The 18686-nt window shown below is 48.0% G+C and overlaps 1 protein-coding gene across 1 annotated transcript; it reads right to left on the minus strand.

Annotated features, from left to right (window-relative positions):
- Window positions 1–1700: 1700 nt before the first annotated feature.
- RFLNA (refilin A) lies at window positions 1701–17882 on the minus strand. The gene is made up of 3 exons (XM_053959590.1): window positions 17479–17882; window positions 8707–8816; window positions 1701–7061 (listed from the first exon to the last, which is right to left on the minus strand). The coding sequence occupies exons 1-3, from the start codon at window positions 17845–17847 to the stop codon at window positions 6728–6730; spliced, it is 813 nt and encodes a 270-aa protein (XP_053815565.1). The 5' UTR covers window positions 17848–17882; the 3' UTR covers window positions 1701–6727.
- Between the last annotated feature and the right edge of the window lie 804 nt (window positions 17883–18686).

Below are 18686 nucleotides of genomic sequence, written 5' to 3' on the forward strand. Positions count from 1 at the left end.
CAATATAACCTCTAGCTGCTTGGCATTGCCTAGAACTTCTGAAGACACTCCTGCAGGTCCAGGCTGTGACATTGCCATCTGCTGATGGAGAGCAAAGACCCAGCCTAAGGTCTTGCATGTGGTATTTGAACTGATGGTTTGGCAGCAGGGGGAAGTTTTTACTGCTCCAGGATCAGGTAAGGGTCTTTCTCTGGCAAATCTTTCCACTGTTTGTTAACTGTAAATAGCAGTGGAATGAAATTTGATGAAGGCATCTATTGTTTCCTTACAGCTCTGCTTTGTTGAGTGGAATAGGGATCTTAGCCATGTGAAGTTTTATTAGTATTTAATTTGTAGCTGACCATAATCAGCAAATTCTTTTAGGTGAGGCTTTTGGCATTTTATATTCAGCATTCTTGCTGTCTGTAAAACCAGCCTAAACCTTTCCTTCTGTTCCTAAAGGCATCTAGTTTAAATTCAAAGTCCATCCATTATAACTTCAGCACCTTGTAATCCCTCAGAGATATGTGCAATTACTCTCTGAAATATCCCAGGAGCAAAACTAATACCAAGCATCATCTGCTTAAATTTACAACATCCAACTAGCACAGTAAAAGCCACTAGCTTAGGGGTTAGCTCATCTGAACACACTTGCCAAAACACATATCCTGCATCTAATGCTGCTTTTGCTGCTGAGGATTTAGCTGCCACCTCAGGAATCTTCATTGGACAGCATTCACATTTTATGGTTTTATTTAAATAGCAGGAGTGGATGCACATGTCCTTCATCTGGCATTTGGGTGTCAGCCAGTGAACTCAACCGGCCTGCACAACCCCTGCCTTCTCCATGTTGTTGTTTCCTCAGGTTCTTAGCCATGAGCTTGTCTCCCATCCTTCATCCTAGAGGCAGCTCAGCCATAATTTCTGTCAAAAGGCTTGGGATGAGGACACAGGCACTTACGCTGCAGCTGAAGCAAGCTTCTTGCATAACATGGCTTTGCTTCTCCTTTCCATTCCTTAGAGTTTTACAGCCGTTTTCATCCAAGCCTATTGACTTCATCCCTATAAATCCAATGGTTTTTCCATAAGGATTAGTGTCAGATTCTCCCTGCAGACATCTTGGGTCTTGGAAGACAGAGGAATGTTCTACTAAGAGCTGGCTGGTGAGCCTGAGGCATTTACAGCAATGGCTTTAAAATGCACTTCATGGCCAGGCAGGGTTTCAGCCCCAGTGCAGCTCATCCACTATCAGGATTTGGGAAGCCAGGACATAGGAGAGATCCCAGTAGTGCACTAGAATGTGGATACCTGGATATGAAATAAGCATTGTGTGGGCTCTTCCTGCCCTTGAAGGCCATGGAAAAGCTGGGAGAGGAATTGTCTAGATCCAACACCAAGGCTTCAGAGCTCTGTAGAACAAGATGAAGCTGAAGAGGGAAATTTAGAGCAAAGAAATGGTCAAACTGACAACCAGGGAAATCCTGAAAGGTAAAACTGCCTCTAAGGGTCCCTCCTCAGCTTTTCAGCTTTCCCTGGGCACACAGAGCAGGGTTTGCACATCACAGCACTGACTGTGCCACAGCCACCCATCCACGGGAGCTGGGCTGAAATCCACAGGTAGGGATGGACACACCAGGAATGTTCCCTCTGGATGGAAAAAGGGCATTAGGCACCAAGTAAAGGGATATGGAAGAGGAAGGAAACTCTGCATACATCAGCAGGAGGGTTTGAGCATTTTATTATGATATATAAATTTTGTCTTCTTAAATTACTCTCTATGAGTTGAACAGAAAGGGATTATGGTGGAGGAAGGAATATACAAAAATAAAAGGATATTGTGAGCTACTGCATCACCACATATACAACAGTAAAGTACTTTACAAGCACTTAGAGAATCAGACTTACAAAAATAAAAATATGACACATCCTTATGCATTTCCACCACTTATAAGTTCTCTTCTTCCTTCTCTAACCTTCAGACACCTTTCAATCCCATCCTCAGGTCACAATGCACATGATAGGATACTTAGCTCATTCTGATAGCTATTACAGTATCTGAAAAAGAATTAGTGCCTCCCAAGACTTATAAAATCCACTGGTTATAGAGCTTTGGGGGAGATGTTCAGAACAGATCGATTTGTGAGTGATCAGGTGATTTTCAGGGAGCAGACTTTATCTGGCAATAAAAATCGGAATATCCCACAGGAAGATCCATCATCCCCTATAAAGCATTCCCCCATCTCCACAGAGGCACAGCTCTGTGCCTGTTTGATTGATACACACAGAAAGTACCTCGTGAGCCTGGGGAATGCTGATGCTCACAGACTTCAGCAGGACTGAATGACTGTGACAGAGGATGGATCTGATTTTGTTTCAGCTCTAAAAAAGGCAAAGATGCTTTTTCCTACAGGAAAAGAGGCAGGTTAAAACCACAATGGCTAAATATCCCAGATCACAGTGTTCACACACAGAACCATTCACCTCTAAGTCAGACTCACACAGTCTTCAGTTTGCTCTACAAAGTCTATTTTGCTCATTAGCCCTCTGGTGACCTTTCCCATTTTTTTTTAAGACACACTCAACATAAATAGTAAATAGCATTCACTTCTCTGACCAGCAGCTCACTCAAACACCGCTATCAACACCCAAACACCATTTCAACAGTTGCAGAAAGCGTGCACCCAGGGTGCAAATCTGTCTGTATTTCACATTGAGGAAAGTAGAGCTGGTTTAGGAAGGAAAAAAAAAAAAAAAGGCAGGAAATAAAAAACAAGCAGTAAACTTTTGGTCAAAGTTGTTCTCTGCGGTTTGTGCAACATAATCCACAGCTTCTAACAGTTCAATATTTGGTTAGGGTTTCATCTTTTTGGCCCCAAATGCAATGACAGCAATGCAGGCAGGCCAGACATGAGCACACTGTTGTATTCCACGGCAAAAGATTCATAGGGATGAAGGGGAGAGAGACCCACCACCTTTGAGACAGGGGGTTTCCATACTGAAAAAAACAATCCCATCAAAAAAGATAAAGGCAGCGTCTGACTTTACCCATCAGGCTTGCAGAGCTGTGGGCAACATGCACATCAGGATCCTGGGGGAAATCAGGATTTCTGGGGAGAAATAGTGTAGCCACAGTCCCAGCTGTTCAAGGAAACTGACATTTCCGTGGTCTAAGTTTAAATTATAAATTTATAATTTGTATCTTTGAGAGAATATACAGGAACAAAGATTTGTTGGCTGAGATTAACAACACTCCATTTAAAAGAAAAGTACCTCCCTAGTGGGACTAATTGTTCCTTTGAGATGTACAAGCACATTACAGGTATGGCACAAGGCACTTCTCGGCTGCCCAGAGTGATTCTTCATTGGCAACAAAAAAACACAATTCAGTTTCTGGTGTTTAAGCAAAACAAAAAAAGTCATCACTTTTCCCAGTCATGAGTAAGATGAACTTTGGCTTTTCTACCACTGCCTAACCCAGCCACAGGGATGGGAGCAGCAGGGACAGAGTGGGCAGGCAGGCTGGGATGTGTGCCCAGGCAAGGGTGAAGTCTTGACCCTCTGTGGTTTCCTTGACCTCAGGAAAAACAAAGTCCCTTTCCAACACCAGCTTTTGCTGAGAAGAAAAGCAGCTTGTGATGGGCCTGTGGCAGATACCATATAAGAAGGGATTTTTAAAAAAAATTCTCCAGATCTCAGGCACTTGGTAATGTCCCAGTTTGGATGTGGTCCAGGGTGATAGTCCCACCATAGCCACCGTGGCTACACAGCTCAAAATGTGCTCAGCAGCCTAGAAACCCAAACTGCTTTCTATCTTTTTTTTTTTTTCCTAACATGGCAAAAGCAGAAAAGCTGCTTAAACTCAAAGGAGCAGGAGCATGTTAGGTTACTTCTAGTGTATTTGCAGAGAAAACAAAGCATGAAGCTTCAAAGAGGCCTGGGCTGGGTGTGTGGGACCCTCCAGTGCCAAGGATGCAGCCCTCCACTGCGCCCTCCCAGGGGTCACATCCACCTGTGAGACTTTGCCTCAGCAGCCCCTCTCCTGTGTGGTTAAAGTCCAGGTTGAGGTTCAGTCTCTCTGCTGGATTTGTATTTGCACACTGTGTTTTTTTGGCTTGCCTTGAATTCTCTTTTACTGTTGCAGCTGATATTTGGGAAACAGAACTAACAGTGGACAGAGTGGGCAGAGACCTGCAGCCAGCCATGATGAAAGGGATTTTTCTGGGGAAAACCTGTCCTGCTCAAAGACCACCATGATCAAGAAGAGCAGCTTTGTGCTCAAAGCAGGGGAATAATCCAGCTGTTCAAAGGAGCAAAGCCTGATGTGTGGCCAGCATAGGGGGAGTCTGGCATCCCCTCGGCTCTGAGGTCAGCCTGTCTCCATCAGTCCCCTCTGTCATCGTGCAGGGATCTCTTGGGTGTGAGTACTGGCCTTGCTTTTGGGCCTGGATTACCCTGCTGTCAGCCTGGGACCCTGCCCCTTGGCACAGACTCTTGGGGGTGCAGGCACTGAGCCCACCAGAGCCTCCACGAAGGCAGAGGGGTATTTTCCCCGCTCCCAAGGCTCGCTCAGCAGCACGTGGCCAACAGGACAGACCTGAAGATGAACCAGCAAGTAAGTGCATCACTAACCTCACTGCACTGGGACCACGTTCATCCAGGCACCAACTCCCTGCTGCCTAAGCCAGCTCTCCTGCTTGCTGGAGCCCTGGGGAGAAGGGCTGCTTCAGGCATAATAATCCCTGTGGAGGCAGATGCTGCTTTTCCAGGCTTTGATGCTGACAGACAGTGACAGCAGAATCTGACCACTAACAAATATAGTCCTTGTTTGTGTTGCTGTAAAGAATTCAACAGTAGGTGGAAGCCTTGGAAATCCTTTGAGGGGTTCTTCCTACCAAGTCCTAATTCCCAGCAGACAGGGAGAGTTCAGCACTGCCACAACACACATCTTTCAGCACTAATGATGCTTCAGCTGTCAGGACTGAAGTTTGTATTTAAAGACTTTATATTTACCTCTGGTGGAAAAACTGTGCTACATTTTAAACAAGAGAACTCTGTTTCATAAAGGTCACAGTTCTGGTCACATTTACCAACTGCTTTTTGAAACTGATGGAAAAAGTATCTTTATAAGTCACTAATTTTATTATTTTTTTCAAGTTTCTCAGACTTTTTTTTTTTTTTTAATCTCAGTGGGTTTGTGCGTCAACTGTTCTGGGCAATCAGCTACGTCTTGTTGACATTGTTAATAGGCTTTCTGACTTGGCTGCTCAGCTGTGTTCTGAAATAACTCCATCAGACTCACAGCAAGTCAGGAACAAAATGGAAAGTTTAGAAGAGAGAAAGCTGGAAATTAATTTCCGGAGCTGTGTGGTTATTTCTAAGCCTGAGCAGCATGCAAAAATTCTTGGTAAGATTTTTGGAGACAATTCCGTGCTATTTTCAAAAGTTGTATGTTAGTGGGAATCCAGGCTCTTGCAGATTTTCAGCAAGAGACCAAAGTGAAGATATACCAGAGATGGGATTCATGAGTGGGGAATGTTTTACCTTAGGATGGCTTCACTGACTCCTGCTCACTGTTTCTTGGTCCTTTTGCAGGGACAGTTCAGCTGTTTCTAGTGCTACAGCCTGGCTGATCAAGGAAAACCCAGATGGATTTGGGCTTTTCAGTCCTTCAAACTCTACACTGAGAAAGTTTGGCTGCTCCTCTACAGGCAGAAAAAAGCTGCCCATGCCACAAATATGGAAACTATTGGGAGGGTGAGTTAACTTTGCCCTGGCTTCAAATAAGCCAGGGAGCATCTTCCTGCTCTACGCTCCTCTCTGCAATACAGCCACACCCTGAAACTCAGAAGGGCTGCAAGTGCATACAGATCCCTTAAATTAGGTGTTGGAGGCAGTGAACAGCATGGCACACTTGGTCTGACAATACTTTTGATAGAAGGGCACTAGGCTCCTAAATGCTCAGTCACTTTTCTAAACTAGCCCTTCAGCTGTTCATTTTCCTCAGTCTCCCTGCTTACTCCTGGCTGGGCTCACAGAAGATGTGTCTGTGCATCACAGCTGGCCTTTCTCCCATCTCCTGGTTGTGCTGTGCTTTGCTAGGGTATACAAACATCCAGCTGCCAGCAAGGGCTGGGGCACCTGTTTAAATCCTCTTTTTCTTGGGGTAACAGTCTCCACTCCTCTCAGGAAGTGGGGTGACTGCAGTGCTGTAATAGGGCAGCTCTCACTCAGATGAGCTGTTGGAGCAAGCTGTGATGTACTGGTACAAATAACCACCTCCTCTGCATTTCAGCTCTGAAAGAGATCTGGCCTGGTGTGTGCTGGGCCAACCAGACGCTGTCTCTGCAGTTGGTCTTCCCTTTGCAGAGACCAAAATAGCTCTGAAGCTTATAATGACTCTCACCTATGTGCTAGACAAGACCTACAGAGCTCATAAGGCATCATTCTGCAATGGTAAGAGGGTCCTTTGTCATCTTGATTTCAACTAAACACAAGCCAAAAACAGATACGCTCAGAGAAAAAAAAAAAAATCCAGATCATGAATGTCAGGAACGTCGCAAAATACAAGCCAGCCTCTCACTGATCAAAACCATCCTGTGCCCTGCAAGCCTCCTCCCAGCCAGTTCAGCCTCGCCCGAGAGATGCTCTCCAGCCATGAATATTCAGTCGCCACCGAGCAAGGCCCAGCCAGGGCCCCGCGAAGGCCGCAGCCTCCCGGGGGTCGCGCGGTTGCCAGCGGCGGGGCGGATCAGAGGGTCTCGCTGTACATGACGCACGGGTTGGTTTCCTCACAGAGTTCCAGCTGCACGCTGGAAGCGAACCAGCGCTTGGCACAGCCCAAGCTGTAGTTGAGGGTGGTCCGGTAAATGTTCTTGGCACGCTTGGGGAAAATGATGGTCGTGCTCTGAAACCTCACCGGCTTCTGGCGGGGCTCGAAGATCAGCTGGGACTTGTAGTTCCGCCAGGTGCAGTTGGGAGCGGCGATGATGGTCTCGCTGTAGGTGGTGACCGTGGGGATGGGGCCGTAGAAGATGTCGTCCCGATAGTGCTTCTCCGAGTCGTACTTCACCTCGGAATTGCACCTGCAGAGGACAGCAAGGTATCAGGAGCGCAGCAAAGGAGGCAAGACAGGCAGGACTCTTCTCTAACCCTTCGAAGCTGGCAGCATTTACCACTGCACAGACACTGGGGCAGATGCCAACTCTACAACCCAAAGCCAAGAAGACTCTGTCCTGCTGAGGAATCTTGTTGGAACCCCACCTTGCTGTGAATCCATCCTGGTCATACCAGGGCAGAAAACACTTTGTTGCAGAGGCTCCAAGCAACGCTCTTCTTCCTCTGGTTTTCTCCATGGGTCCCACTGGAGCCTCATCTCAGCCCCGAGAGCTACACTGGAGGCAGACAAACGCCCTGTAATGGACCTGTTGAGCTGTCAAGGCTGTTTGTCTTTTCTTTCATCATTGCACAAAAATGCCCAAACCAGCTAAAATTTGAGCGTTGGGAGATGAGGGATGAAGTTGCTTGTTGGGACCTACAAAAAAATCCAAGCAATGCTGAAAGAGCAGGTAAACCAAAGGAATATTGTGGGCTATGGCTGCTCAACACCCATGCCACTGGTCTCAAAGGACTTGGCCACCTGAACTGCCAACAGATTAAGAACCACAAAAAGTAGGATGTCACAGCCCTGTCTTTTTTCTGCAGCCATCTAGAAAGGATGTGCAGATACCAGGCCAGGAAAAGGACTTTTTCTGGAATCCCTAGCCATGGGGAACAGAAGGACTTCCACTGGTTTTCCCCGCTCCCCAAATGCTCCTCCAGCAATCAGCAGCCAAGGAATGTGCAGCTCCACGTAAAAAAGATTAAAAGCTGGGTGTGTGCTTGTCATTACCTCCACCCAGAGGGGGGCTGACTGATTGTGCACCGCGTGTAACCTGAGCTGCTGTAATGTATTTTGCACAGCTAGGGTGTAAGCAAGTCATTCAGCACACATAAAACAGGACTCCGATGTAATCACCATAAAAACATGCCCGCTGGCAGTTCCTCAGCCAGCAGAGATTTACTGGGGTACATTTCCAGAGAGACTTTTGCATAGGTTGAGGGGGTTTACAGTTCTCCCACTGTCCCTGCCCCAAGCTGTGTGTGAATGCTCCATGCTGTTTGCAGGATACATTCCACATCAACAAAAGAGCAAACAAAGAGCAAAGACCAACATTTATCCATTGGCCACAGCACCAGCCCCACAGGAGGGCAGAACATCTCCATCACTGGCTTGAGGGACCATCTCCTCACACAGAGGAGCTCATTCAGTCTCTGTGGGCTGTCTAATGCTGGTTTCTCTGTGGCAAGAGCGAACAAAACCAGGTGCCAATTAGAAGGGTGTTGCTTCTTCTGAAGACACAAGTCATCTGGGAACAGTATGAAGACCATCAGATTACTTAGTGGAGGCCATCAAGCCCACAGATGGTAATGTTTTTTTTCTCATAGCTTTGGATTTTAGCTGGCCTTGGAAGAAGGCTGCCTTCTGTTAAAACCTCCCTCCAGTTCTTGCCTCTTCCCCTCTGCCTGTGCTGCTGTCAGTGGCTTTAATTCAGGAATTACCCTCCCACCTGTCCTTCCCTTTCCATCAAAATAACCGTGACTCCCATTTGCAAACACATTTTAATCTTTGGCAGAAGCACCAGAAAAAAAGACAGAAATCCCCATCTACCCACCCAATCCCATCTGTACCTGATTTCCTGCACGGGCTCAGGGTTGACCTCAATGCTTTCTCCAAAAAACACCGGGCACATTCGAGGCCTTATCTCTGGCATGGACGGGTTCAGGAGCAGATAAGGCATCTGCAGGGAAGGAGAGCACAGCAAGTGTTGGAACACAACAGATGGGACTGGCACAATTCATAACGTGCTGTGGCTGGCAGCTGAGCAGCTTAACACAACACCTGGACTGTCCTCACCTACCAACACCTCCCTCTGCCCCAGCACACCTCCCAGGTACGTGACTGTGCCCACATCTTTGTCACTTCATGCTCCAGTATCTGTTTGTTGAAATTCAACCTTGCCTTTCCTTCTTCCTTTCTTGTTTCTCATAGGAATTACAATTGTTTTCGAGTTTTCTTTAGCCCTGATATTGCCTTTACTGGTAGGAATTAACAAGTCTTAGAAACACTCAAAATGTGTCAGCATGGAGAAGTTTTCCATGTCTGACCAAACGCAGCAATAGGGCCTAAGGCTGCTGACTTGAAGGATGTAGGTCTACTGAAGTGAGACATGTGTATGTATTTTTATAGATGTACATACAAATACGTACATAAAATCATGTATCCCTTGCAACAATCCAGCAGAGGAAGCAATAGACTTGCTGTTCCCAAAGTCTCCGTGCCAAAAATGGCTCTTGTGCTCCAAAGGACATTCTTGTTAACCATAAAACTGAGGGTGGGGTGAGACACTGGGGCACCTTGTGGCCTCTGCAATGCAGGAAGCCGGTTGCAAGCCAGGACTTTGTAATGAATGGAGCAGCTCCAATTCATGACACCAAAAACTTGATTTTTTAAGACTAACTGCATTGTGAACTCACTTACTCTGACAAATTGTCACAGACCAGCTTAGGCTACTCTGCCCACCACAGAAATGACTAATCCCACTTCTCTATACTGGAGTGCTCTTAAACACCAGTTCCCACATATGGGGATCCTGTGTCTGGTGCCTGGACCAAACCCAGCAGCTAATTCAGCCTAATCCTGCCCTCCTGGAAAAATGTCACTGCAGGTTTCAGACTCTGCCACTACTTTTCTGTCGGCAGATATTTATGACGCACAGGGACACAGGATCTCTTTAAAGGAGATGGCTGGCAGCCTCTGTGCAGGGTCTGTAGATGGCTAGCTGAGGTCTGCTTTCTTCTACTGGTTTGGGCCTTCTGCCTCAGGCTAAGGCAAAAAATGTCACTGCTCCATCTGAATTTGCCAAGCCACTTAATTCTGTGTTCCAAAGCCACAAAGCTGTTTGTTCTTTTCATACTGAAATATCCCTGCACTTTACAACTGTGTAAAGTTGTACTATTAAGTAAAATGGCCAACCCCTCTTTTTGATTGAATACTGTTCCATTGTCAAAACAGGACAGTGTCTGCACAGTTATGGGGGGGGAAAAGAAGAAAAAAAAAATATGTTCACCCTCCCTAGCAAACACTGGCCAAAAGGCAAAGTTCATTCCTGAATTGCTTTCAACACTCTTGACAGGGGAGGGCAAGGGCAGCCTTTCTGGTCATAAATAAAGCTCTTTGCTTCTGAAATGTGAATTGTTTACATCAGACAAGCCTCAGTTCACAAGGGTGCAGATGTCCAGCTTGTAAGAGTCTGCACAAGGCCAGAGCTCTTTCTAAAGACATTTTGTACATAAGAAGAGGTTCCTTTGGGTGCAGGAGTCAAACACCATTTGCACATGCTCATGAGCTTTGTGAACAGCAGGCAGGCTGCCCTTTGGGGGTTCACCTGCAGAGGGATGCAGATTGCTTGAACTGGTGAAGGGAACAAGGCTGGGGATACGTGTCCCTCCTTTAAAGAAGCAGTTTCAAAGAAGCGCTTCCAGGCAAACAAGCCTTCACACTTCTTGCTAACAAATGCTGACACTAAGTGTGCTCCAAACATCCCCAGGACGCGGGAGATGTTATGAAGTCTTTCCTGTGGCTTAGCAGGAACATTGCTGGGGCATCTGGCCCCCCGTGTGTGCATGGGAAAAGCGTTCCCAGCCCGCTGAGCGCCGGGGGTGCTGCTCGGTCAGAGCGTGGGCACGGCGGCAGTCGCCGTCTGTGGAGAGCACAAGTCCCACAGCAGGGAACAGGAAACAAGAACACGCTGCAGAAACAGCACCAGTGTGCACGGAGAAACGGAGGTGCTGGCATGCACGACTGACAGCAATCAGAGTCAAAAATTTGCCGCTGAACTTGGTGAGGGCAGGATTAAGTGTTCTCCAGGTTAGTGCTGGACCGGGTGTGATGAGACTATTTCCATTGGGGGTTACAATTAACCTTGCTCTGGGCAGGGAAGGGTGGCAAAAGGCATTTCATATGCTGTGGATGAGCACCAACTTCAGACCTGCAGGTTTGGCTTAGTTTAGAAAGCTGGAACAACTGTGAACACTGGCAGGCCAAAGCCAGGATTTCTACTGCCTGTCAAGACCATTACAGATTCAGACCTCTTCTGTGAGCTGCTGCAGGTCAGAAACCTTGAAGTAACCTGAAAGTCTGCACATGGAAGATGTAAATAACTTACAAATCATGGCCTAAAAATAGAGATCTCTGAGATCCTGCAGGCTGCTCACCGAACAGCAACTAATTTGCTTGAACAGTGTGAAGGGGTCACTAAACAGCAACCACAGGTTTCACACAGCAGCCACTGAAAGGCACCTCAGGTGACATTTTGTTTTCCCTCCAGTGATGTTCTGAAATGTCGGCTCCTGCAAGTCACCTGGAGCTGGGAAGCAAGGAACAGGGGATATGAGCTTTCCAAAAGATTTGTCTTTGGGGCTGAAATGTTATATGCTTGGCACATGTCAAAAGCTGGCTTTTTGGGAAGAGTTTGACACCGACTCCTTCCAATCTGCTTTAAGGAAAGAAACCAAAAATGTTCTACCTGTCAAAAAATACTGACTCAGTTCTTTTTCCTTCTGCACAGGAATGGTTGAAAGAGTAGGAGCACTGGACTGCTGAGCCCCCTTGAGAAAATCAGGATCCCTGGCTCGTTTCTAGGAATCACTTGGTGATCTCCAGATACTCCACAAGTAAGGTAGGTTTCTGTATTATCCTGCACTGTGGATAGAGGGAGCAGAGCAGGCTGCACACTCCTGGGGGTCACTGATGGTGAAGAGAAGTCCACATCACTTCAGACCAGGCTGTCCACGAGTGATCCATAGTGGAGGTCTGTCTATCCAAGGGTTGCTGTGCTAGAACGCTGCGGTGGGGATCTGATTCATCTGTCCCCAGTAACTGGAGCTGTGCTGGCACTTACCAGATGCCGCTGTGCACAAAAAGACACCACAACCCTGGCATCTTTAAGGACAGAAGGAGTCTGGTAGGCAAGGAAGGCTGAGAAGACAAAATGAAAGATACCAGAGATACCAAAAAAGTGACTCCCACGTTTATAACTTGATCCAAGGTGAATATTAGGTAGTAAATGAACTATTATTTTTATTTCTTCTCCAGTACATAATTTGTGTCAACCAGCAAAGAGTTACAGTAGTATTAAAAAGTTGAAGAGCTTTCTTGTTTGGCTGCATTTTTCCCTCTGCCTTAACTCTGATGCCTTTCAGGCATGTAACGGCCTGGGCAGCTAAACTCTGCTTTTTGCAAGTAGCAGATAGATAAACACAGATAAAATTGGTTGCTGAATGGAATTCAATCTACAGCTCATCGACAGCATTGACTGCTCTTTAGCTGCCAAATTCCAGGCAGCAAAGCAAGAAAAAGGAAAGGAAATTAACGTGACTTGAAATAAATAAACCCCTAAAACCTCTCCCCAGAGAGCACAAAGAACCAGAACTGACCGACTCCTTTTGCTATGGTCATTATATGGAAGGCACCAAGATGTGGCATTAGATCTCTAGAGACTGTAAGGGGAAACAGCTTTCCAAGTGTCAGGGCTACAAACAGGATACAGCTTCCCAAATTCCCAGCTCTTAACTTAGCTAGGGCATAAGCAAATCTCTCACCACATTTTCCCACTATGGTAACATGTCAGGTCCATGAAAATGTCACTTTACTCAGCTGTTATTTACAGCTATAATGAAAGATCTGGCTGAGTTATTTGACACACATCTACATTCTCCGCTCTAGAAGATAAGCAATATTTGTTTAACAGACCATTTATTTTCCCAATATCTGCACGTATTGCACATTACGAGTAATTTATACCAGAGCCGGATGAGATTATATTGGGAGGTGATAACAGAAAATGCAAACCTCAGGTAGAAAGCAGGGGTTTATTATTTCAAAGAATTACATCCTTCCTGCTTATCTCCCTCCTTTATTTCAAGTGGGAAACGTGTGCTATTTTGCTTATTGTCCACAGGGTTATGTAGGGACACAATGGAAATTCAACAGCTAGAAGACATTACCCTCAATGTCTTTCATCAGAGCCACACTTTTCAGAGCAGATGCTGAGATCCTGATGCCTGTTTCCCTGATCTGCCCAGAAGGGACATCTGTCACATCAGGTGAGGCCAATCAAGTGAGGCCCAGAGCCATGCCCTGTCCTTCATCAAGGAGGAAGAGGAGCGGGTGCATATCCAGAACTGGGTGGGGCTGAGGGACAGGGAACAGCCAGGTGGGATTAGCCTTTGCTAGGAGAGGACACAGGCGTGGAACTGAAGCTGGGGGAATTCCTGCAGGATCCAGTGCCGTGGGAGCGGCTCAGAAGTGGGTCAGGATGCCAGGGTGCCAACAAAAGCCCCGAGGCAAACCCTGCTGTGGTGCCAGATGGGTGCCTTGCTCCCTGCACCAGCCTGGGGCTTCCCCAGAGCTGCTGGGACCCACGGGGCCTGGGGAGTCACGTCCCCTGCCTCGTGTGCAGGCTGCAAGCTGGCTCAGGTCGGGGTGCTGGGCCTCCCTCTCACGTGTGCTTTCAGTGTAGGTGTTGACAGGTATGAAATTACATATGAAAAACCTTTGATGGCCGTGTTCCCCACCCAGTCCCTACAAGTCATTGCCCCATTCCTGAAGTACTTTCAGTGCAGGACAAGATGCTGGCTCTGTGACCCAAGGGGTCTTCAAAATGCTGCATTTCAGGAAGAGATGTTATTTTGGGTTTTTTTAATATGAGCCATTAATCCAGCAGGGTTGGCACAAATGCTGACTTGGACCACGTTGTTGGGACCCCGTTCTTGTCTGTGAAGGCTGTGCCAAGGCGCAAGGTCTCCTTCTTCATACTTGAGATGAAGCTGGAATCTTCTCCCACCACCCAAGACTGATTCTGAATCATTCTTGCTGCTGAATGTAGACATTCCCTACATCCCTACAGCTGATTCACTGGGATATAGTCCCACAGAAGTCAGTGCTCACTGAGGCAGGTTGAGTGCACAAATACTTAAATCTTACAAAGTAAAAGGAACTCACTGCCATGGCAAAAGCTCCTTTCACTGTTGGGAAGGAACATAAAATCTGCTTCAAGAACACACAATGGATACTTCTGGAGATGAATGTGAGCTTGATGTCCCCTGATATCCATTAGGAGTTGTGTGATGGATGCAAAGCACTTATTTCAGCACAGTCCAAAAGCAGTTCTTCTAGCCTCAATCAGTGTCCCAGGGCAAGAACAACAGAGAAAACTCTAAGCAGATATGGGTACTTCGATGGCATTTCATTCCTCATGCTTTCAGCAACTGCTTATTTGTGCATATTATTAGCATTTATTTTGTTGCATTTCTGTTCGTTTTGACCCAGCTTTATAGACACAGTCTAAAGAATTCAGTAACCCAAGTCATAAGAATCAATTTAATAATGTTTCAGATTTAAAAGGCAGAACTAGGTAAAAGTCACCTTGTATTTTCCTTAGGATATTTGCACTTAAGCACAAAACACTTGACAAATTCCCTACATGGACTTTATTTGAAGAAATAAAAGCCAATTTATCCTGCACTACAAGTAAAAGGGGAAAAAAAAAAAGTCCCTAAATGGTGTTGAACTTGTGGTATTTATGACTCTGGCCCTAAACTGCCTTTCATATTTTTTTGGATCCCAAAGCCGTTCCCAAATTGGCTGGTTAAATGTGAATAAATGGTGCATTGTCTTTGAAACAAAGTTGTGCTTATTAAGTGCAGAGAGTTTACTTTTTCAGAGTCACAGTTAATAACACAGAGCAGAGAGAGCAGAGGTTTTACACAAGAGAAAGTCTTCGATAAGGGCATGCAATCTCCTTTTAGTCTGCATGAGAAGGGCCGTCCTAAAGCAGAAAAAAATTGTAACATATTTGCAAAGTTGGAGCAAAATAGCTGACTGCAGAAGAATGCAACTGGGTTCAGACCGGTGGTTTGACAGTTCTGCAGCGAAGAATAGTATGAAATACTTCACACAGATCTGGAATGTTGTTTCCTTCACCTGACAGCAATTTATTGTAACTGTACATACTAGAACCTTGGCTGTTGGTGACTGAGTTATGTATGGTTTTATAGTGTTCCAACACAAAGAGTGCAGGTTGTGTTCCTGACTCTGTCACGTTTATAAGCAAAACAAACACTAATATAACAGGCGATTAAAAACAGCATTTCTTGGTGTGCAAATAGCTGCAATTATTGATTTGCCAATTCTGCATGCTCTGATGAACAGCAGAGGAATAGACTTAAACAGAAGCACATTCATGGGTTGCATAACTGCTCACAGATCTGCAAGCCCTTGTAAAATGGCAAAATTAGAGCTAATTAGACACTGCAATTTAAAAGTATGAAGCAAGCAATACTCTTCATATTTTTCCTGCTTTAATATCAGCTGCAAGTCCAGTATTTGCACAGTGGAAATGAAAGGAAGTAAAACTCTCTGCAGTCAAATAGAGTGAAAATTCCTATTTACTTCATTGTTTTGCAGTGAACCAAACAGTTAAAGAGCAGAGCCCAGCACCACTCCAAATAATACAGTCCAACTGGTTTCAGCATTTGGATCCCTGCAACCTTCTGTACCTGCTAAGAGCATGGAATTCCATACATTCCCAATGTATGGAACCCATACTCTAAGCAGGAACCCAGGGTTATCCTTGCAATGTGATACAGAATGTGGAAACTTTCTAAAGTGGAAGCTTTTCTAAAGTGTCTAAAATGTTCACTAATGATCAAAACAATTGAAAAACTTAACTTTACCTTATTCAGATCACAGGAATAACTTTTCTCCCTGTAGGAGTCAAGCACTAAAACTCTCAAGCCTAACAGCCCATGAACTGAAATAAATTTTCTCATGTTCTTTCTTCTTTGATATCTAAGAACTTTCTTGGATGGTGTGGTGGCCAACTGTCATATGACTGGAATGGAGACTGTCATATCCCCATTACAGAGTTTTGCAGACACCTCCACTCCTGCTGTTTTTTGCTCCAGCAGCCTTCACTCACCTTCCTCCCTAATTTTATTTTACAGACACACAGGAACAGCCTGATCCTGCCAAATCAGAGGTGTGTGGGTAACTTTGTACATAAACACTCCCATCGAGATGGCACACTCCCATCCAGGCATCTGCAGGTAAGGCTCCATATTAGGAACTGCAGCGTTAGCAGTTTGAGATTTGACTTTCATAATAAGCCTTCACACCCTCTCCACTGTGAGGAGTCATTGTTCATGGGGAAGGTTTTGGCATGTTCAAGAGTAAAAGGCAGTTTTCAGAAATATGCTCAAAAGGCCTTAGAACTTGAGAAAGTGCACAAGAGTGTGAGGAGTCGTTGCAAAATGTCTCTATGGGAAAGAAGTCTGAATTGTCACTAGACCAGAGGGAGATAAATTTTTCTCATGGAAAGATTTGTGCTGCAGTTTAAAGCCAATTAACCACGCTGAATACACCTACAAACATCTTTTATACATGTTTAAAAGAATTTTTAAAGAGCCTTGGGGAAGAACTTTCATCATCCTTTAAAAACCTCCACCACCATTGCTTATGCTCTGAACACTGTTTTAAAAACGGGTTTTATAGCTCAGGGATAGAAATAAACAAATAAAGCAAAATAATAGTCATAATAAATCTACCCAGATCCTACTCCACATTCAAGTGCTTCACTGGCACTGCATCAGGCTGACCGAGACCTGCAGTGCACTGCCAGCTGTCTGAGCTTACAAACCACTACCCCCGGCTCCACTCGGCTGCCAGCGGACAAACCTTTCACACAGGCTCATGCCACAAAGCCCCGCTCCAGCAAAGGGCAGCGGCACACAGCCCTTCCCAAACCCTGTCCCGCAGAACTCCCCGGACACACATCCCTACCCTGCCCCAGCTAAAGGGCACTTTTGTCTTTCTTTCAGCCGGGGCTCCAGCAAACGCGGCTCCACGCTCCTCACAAACCAGATGTGGGATGCCAGGGCGTACTGATGGCTGGGAGCCAGACGCCCCTGCCTCGGTCCGGATGGATGCAGCTCCAACCTGTACCTAGCAGGCAGAGCAGTGTCACTGAGAAACAGTTATTTTCTCTTCCGAAGGTGGTCAGGGGAGCTTGGTTCAGACCTGGGGTGTCACTCCCACACCGTTAATAGAGTTCACCCAGCCAAAATGCCAACACTCTGGGAGTGTACCCAAAAGCCCTGCCCGGCACTGGGCCAAGCCCTGCCTGGCACAGCCGCGGCGTTGCCAACACCGGACTGCAGCCGCCACGGGCAGCCCGGAGCGCCCTCGGCCGGCGAGGGGCACTGGGGGGGAACTCAGCCCAGGGGTGCCCGGGCAGTGGGTCAGAGGCGCCCTCCTGCCTGCCCCCCGCTCCGGGGCTTGGCCAGCCTTTCCCCCGCGGGGCCCGGAGGGGACAGAGCCCGGTGCCCGGGTTTGGCTCTTACCACTTTGCCGTCCTTGGCCTCTCGCCGGTGGCCCGGGGCCGGGGGGTCCGCACCGCCGCTGCCCCCTGCTCGGCCCTCACCGGGCGACAGGGAGTAGAAGGGGGGGCTGGGGCTGGGGGGCAGCCCCGAGTCCGGACTGTCCAGCAAGCCTTCCCGGCTCTTCTCCTTCAGGCTCTCGTCCATCCCTTGCAGCTGGAGGTGACCTACCATGTCTGGGGGACAGCGAGGGGGCCGCGGCGGGAGAAAATCCTCCAGCGCCGCCCGCCGCGGAGGGAGGGAAGGGGAAGGGAGCCCGGGGGGCCTCTCCTGAGTCCTGACCGCCGCTACCAGCCTGCCGGAGCCCGGTGCTGCGCGGGGCAGCGCCAGCATCAGCCAGACCGGGGTGTCCCGGCCGCCTCCCCTCCACCGGCCCTGCCCGCCCGGCCGCCCCCGCCCTCAGGCGTTCCCAGGGGAGGGAAGCGAAGCCCGATCCCCCCGCCCAGCCCCGCGGGGACGCGGCCGAGTACTCGCGGCAGCGCCCGGGGCGGCCCCGCCGGCAGGGAGCGCTGGGCGCGGCGGGGACGGGATGGGGACGGGACAGGGATGCGCCGCGCTCGTCCACAGCCTGCGCCGCCCGCCGCCTCCCGGCGGCTCATTTATCCGGAGAGGGTGGGAGGGAGCCGGGGAGCGCCCTCCCCTTCCCCCGGCCCCCCAGCTCTGTCCCGGCCGCGCGTTCTCGGGCGCTTCCCAGGCACGGAGCGCGTTCGGCGCCGCCCGCCTGCCCTCTCCCTCGTGAGGGGACGGGGCAGCCCCCGCGCACGGCCGGCGGGAGAGGGCTGTCCCCAGCACACCTCCCCGCGGGCTGTGGCTGCCCTCTGCTCGTTCCCTCACTGCTGTCCGAGTTTTCGCTCAGTTATGTTCCATTTTCCCCTCCGTTTTGTCCCTCTTCGATCTCTGCACTCTCCAAGGCTGGGAAAGGGGCCTCGCCATATACAACACGCCATCACAGGGGCACGGCTTCCCTCCACTCATTCCCTCACTGCTGTCCCAAGTTTTCCTGCAGTCAGAGCTGATTTCCCCTTCAGTTCTGATTTTCATCATCCTTTTTTCACCCTCACACCCCCAGAGTAGCCTTTCCCCTCAGTGTCGTGGCTCGTGGGCATGAGGGAAGAGGCTTTGCTCTTGAGAACCATCATCCCTCTTCACTTTGAAGTGGCAAAGGACAGCTT

The sequence above is a fragment of the Vidua chalybeata genome, chromosome 18 (assembly GCF_026979565.1).
Source record: "Vidua chalybeata isolate OUT-0048 chromosome 18, bVidCha1 merged haplotype, whole genome shotgun sequence".
Lineage (NCBI taxonomy): Eukaryota > Metazoa > Chordata > Aves > Passeriformes > Viduidae > Vidua > Vidua chalybeata.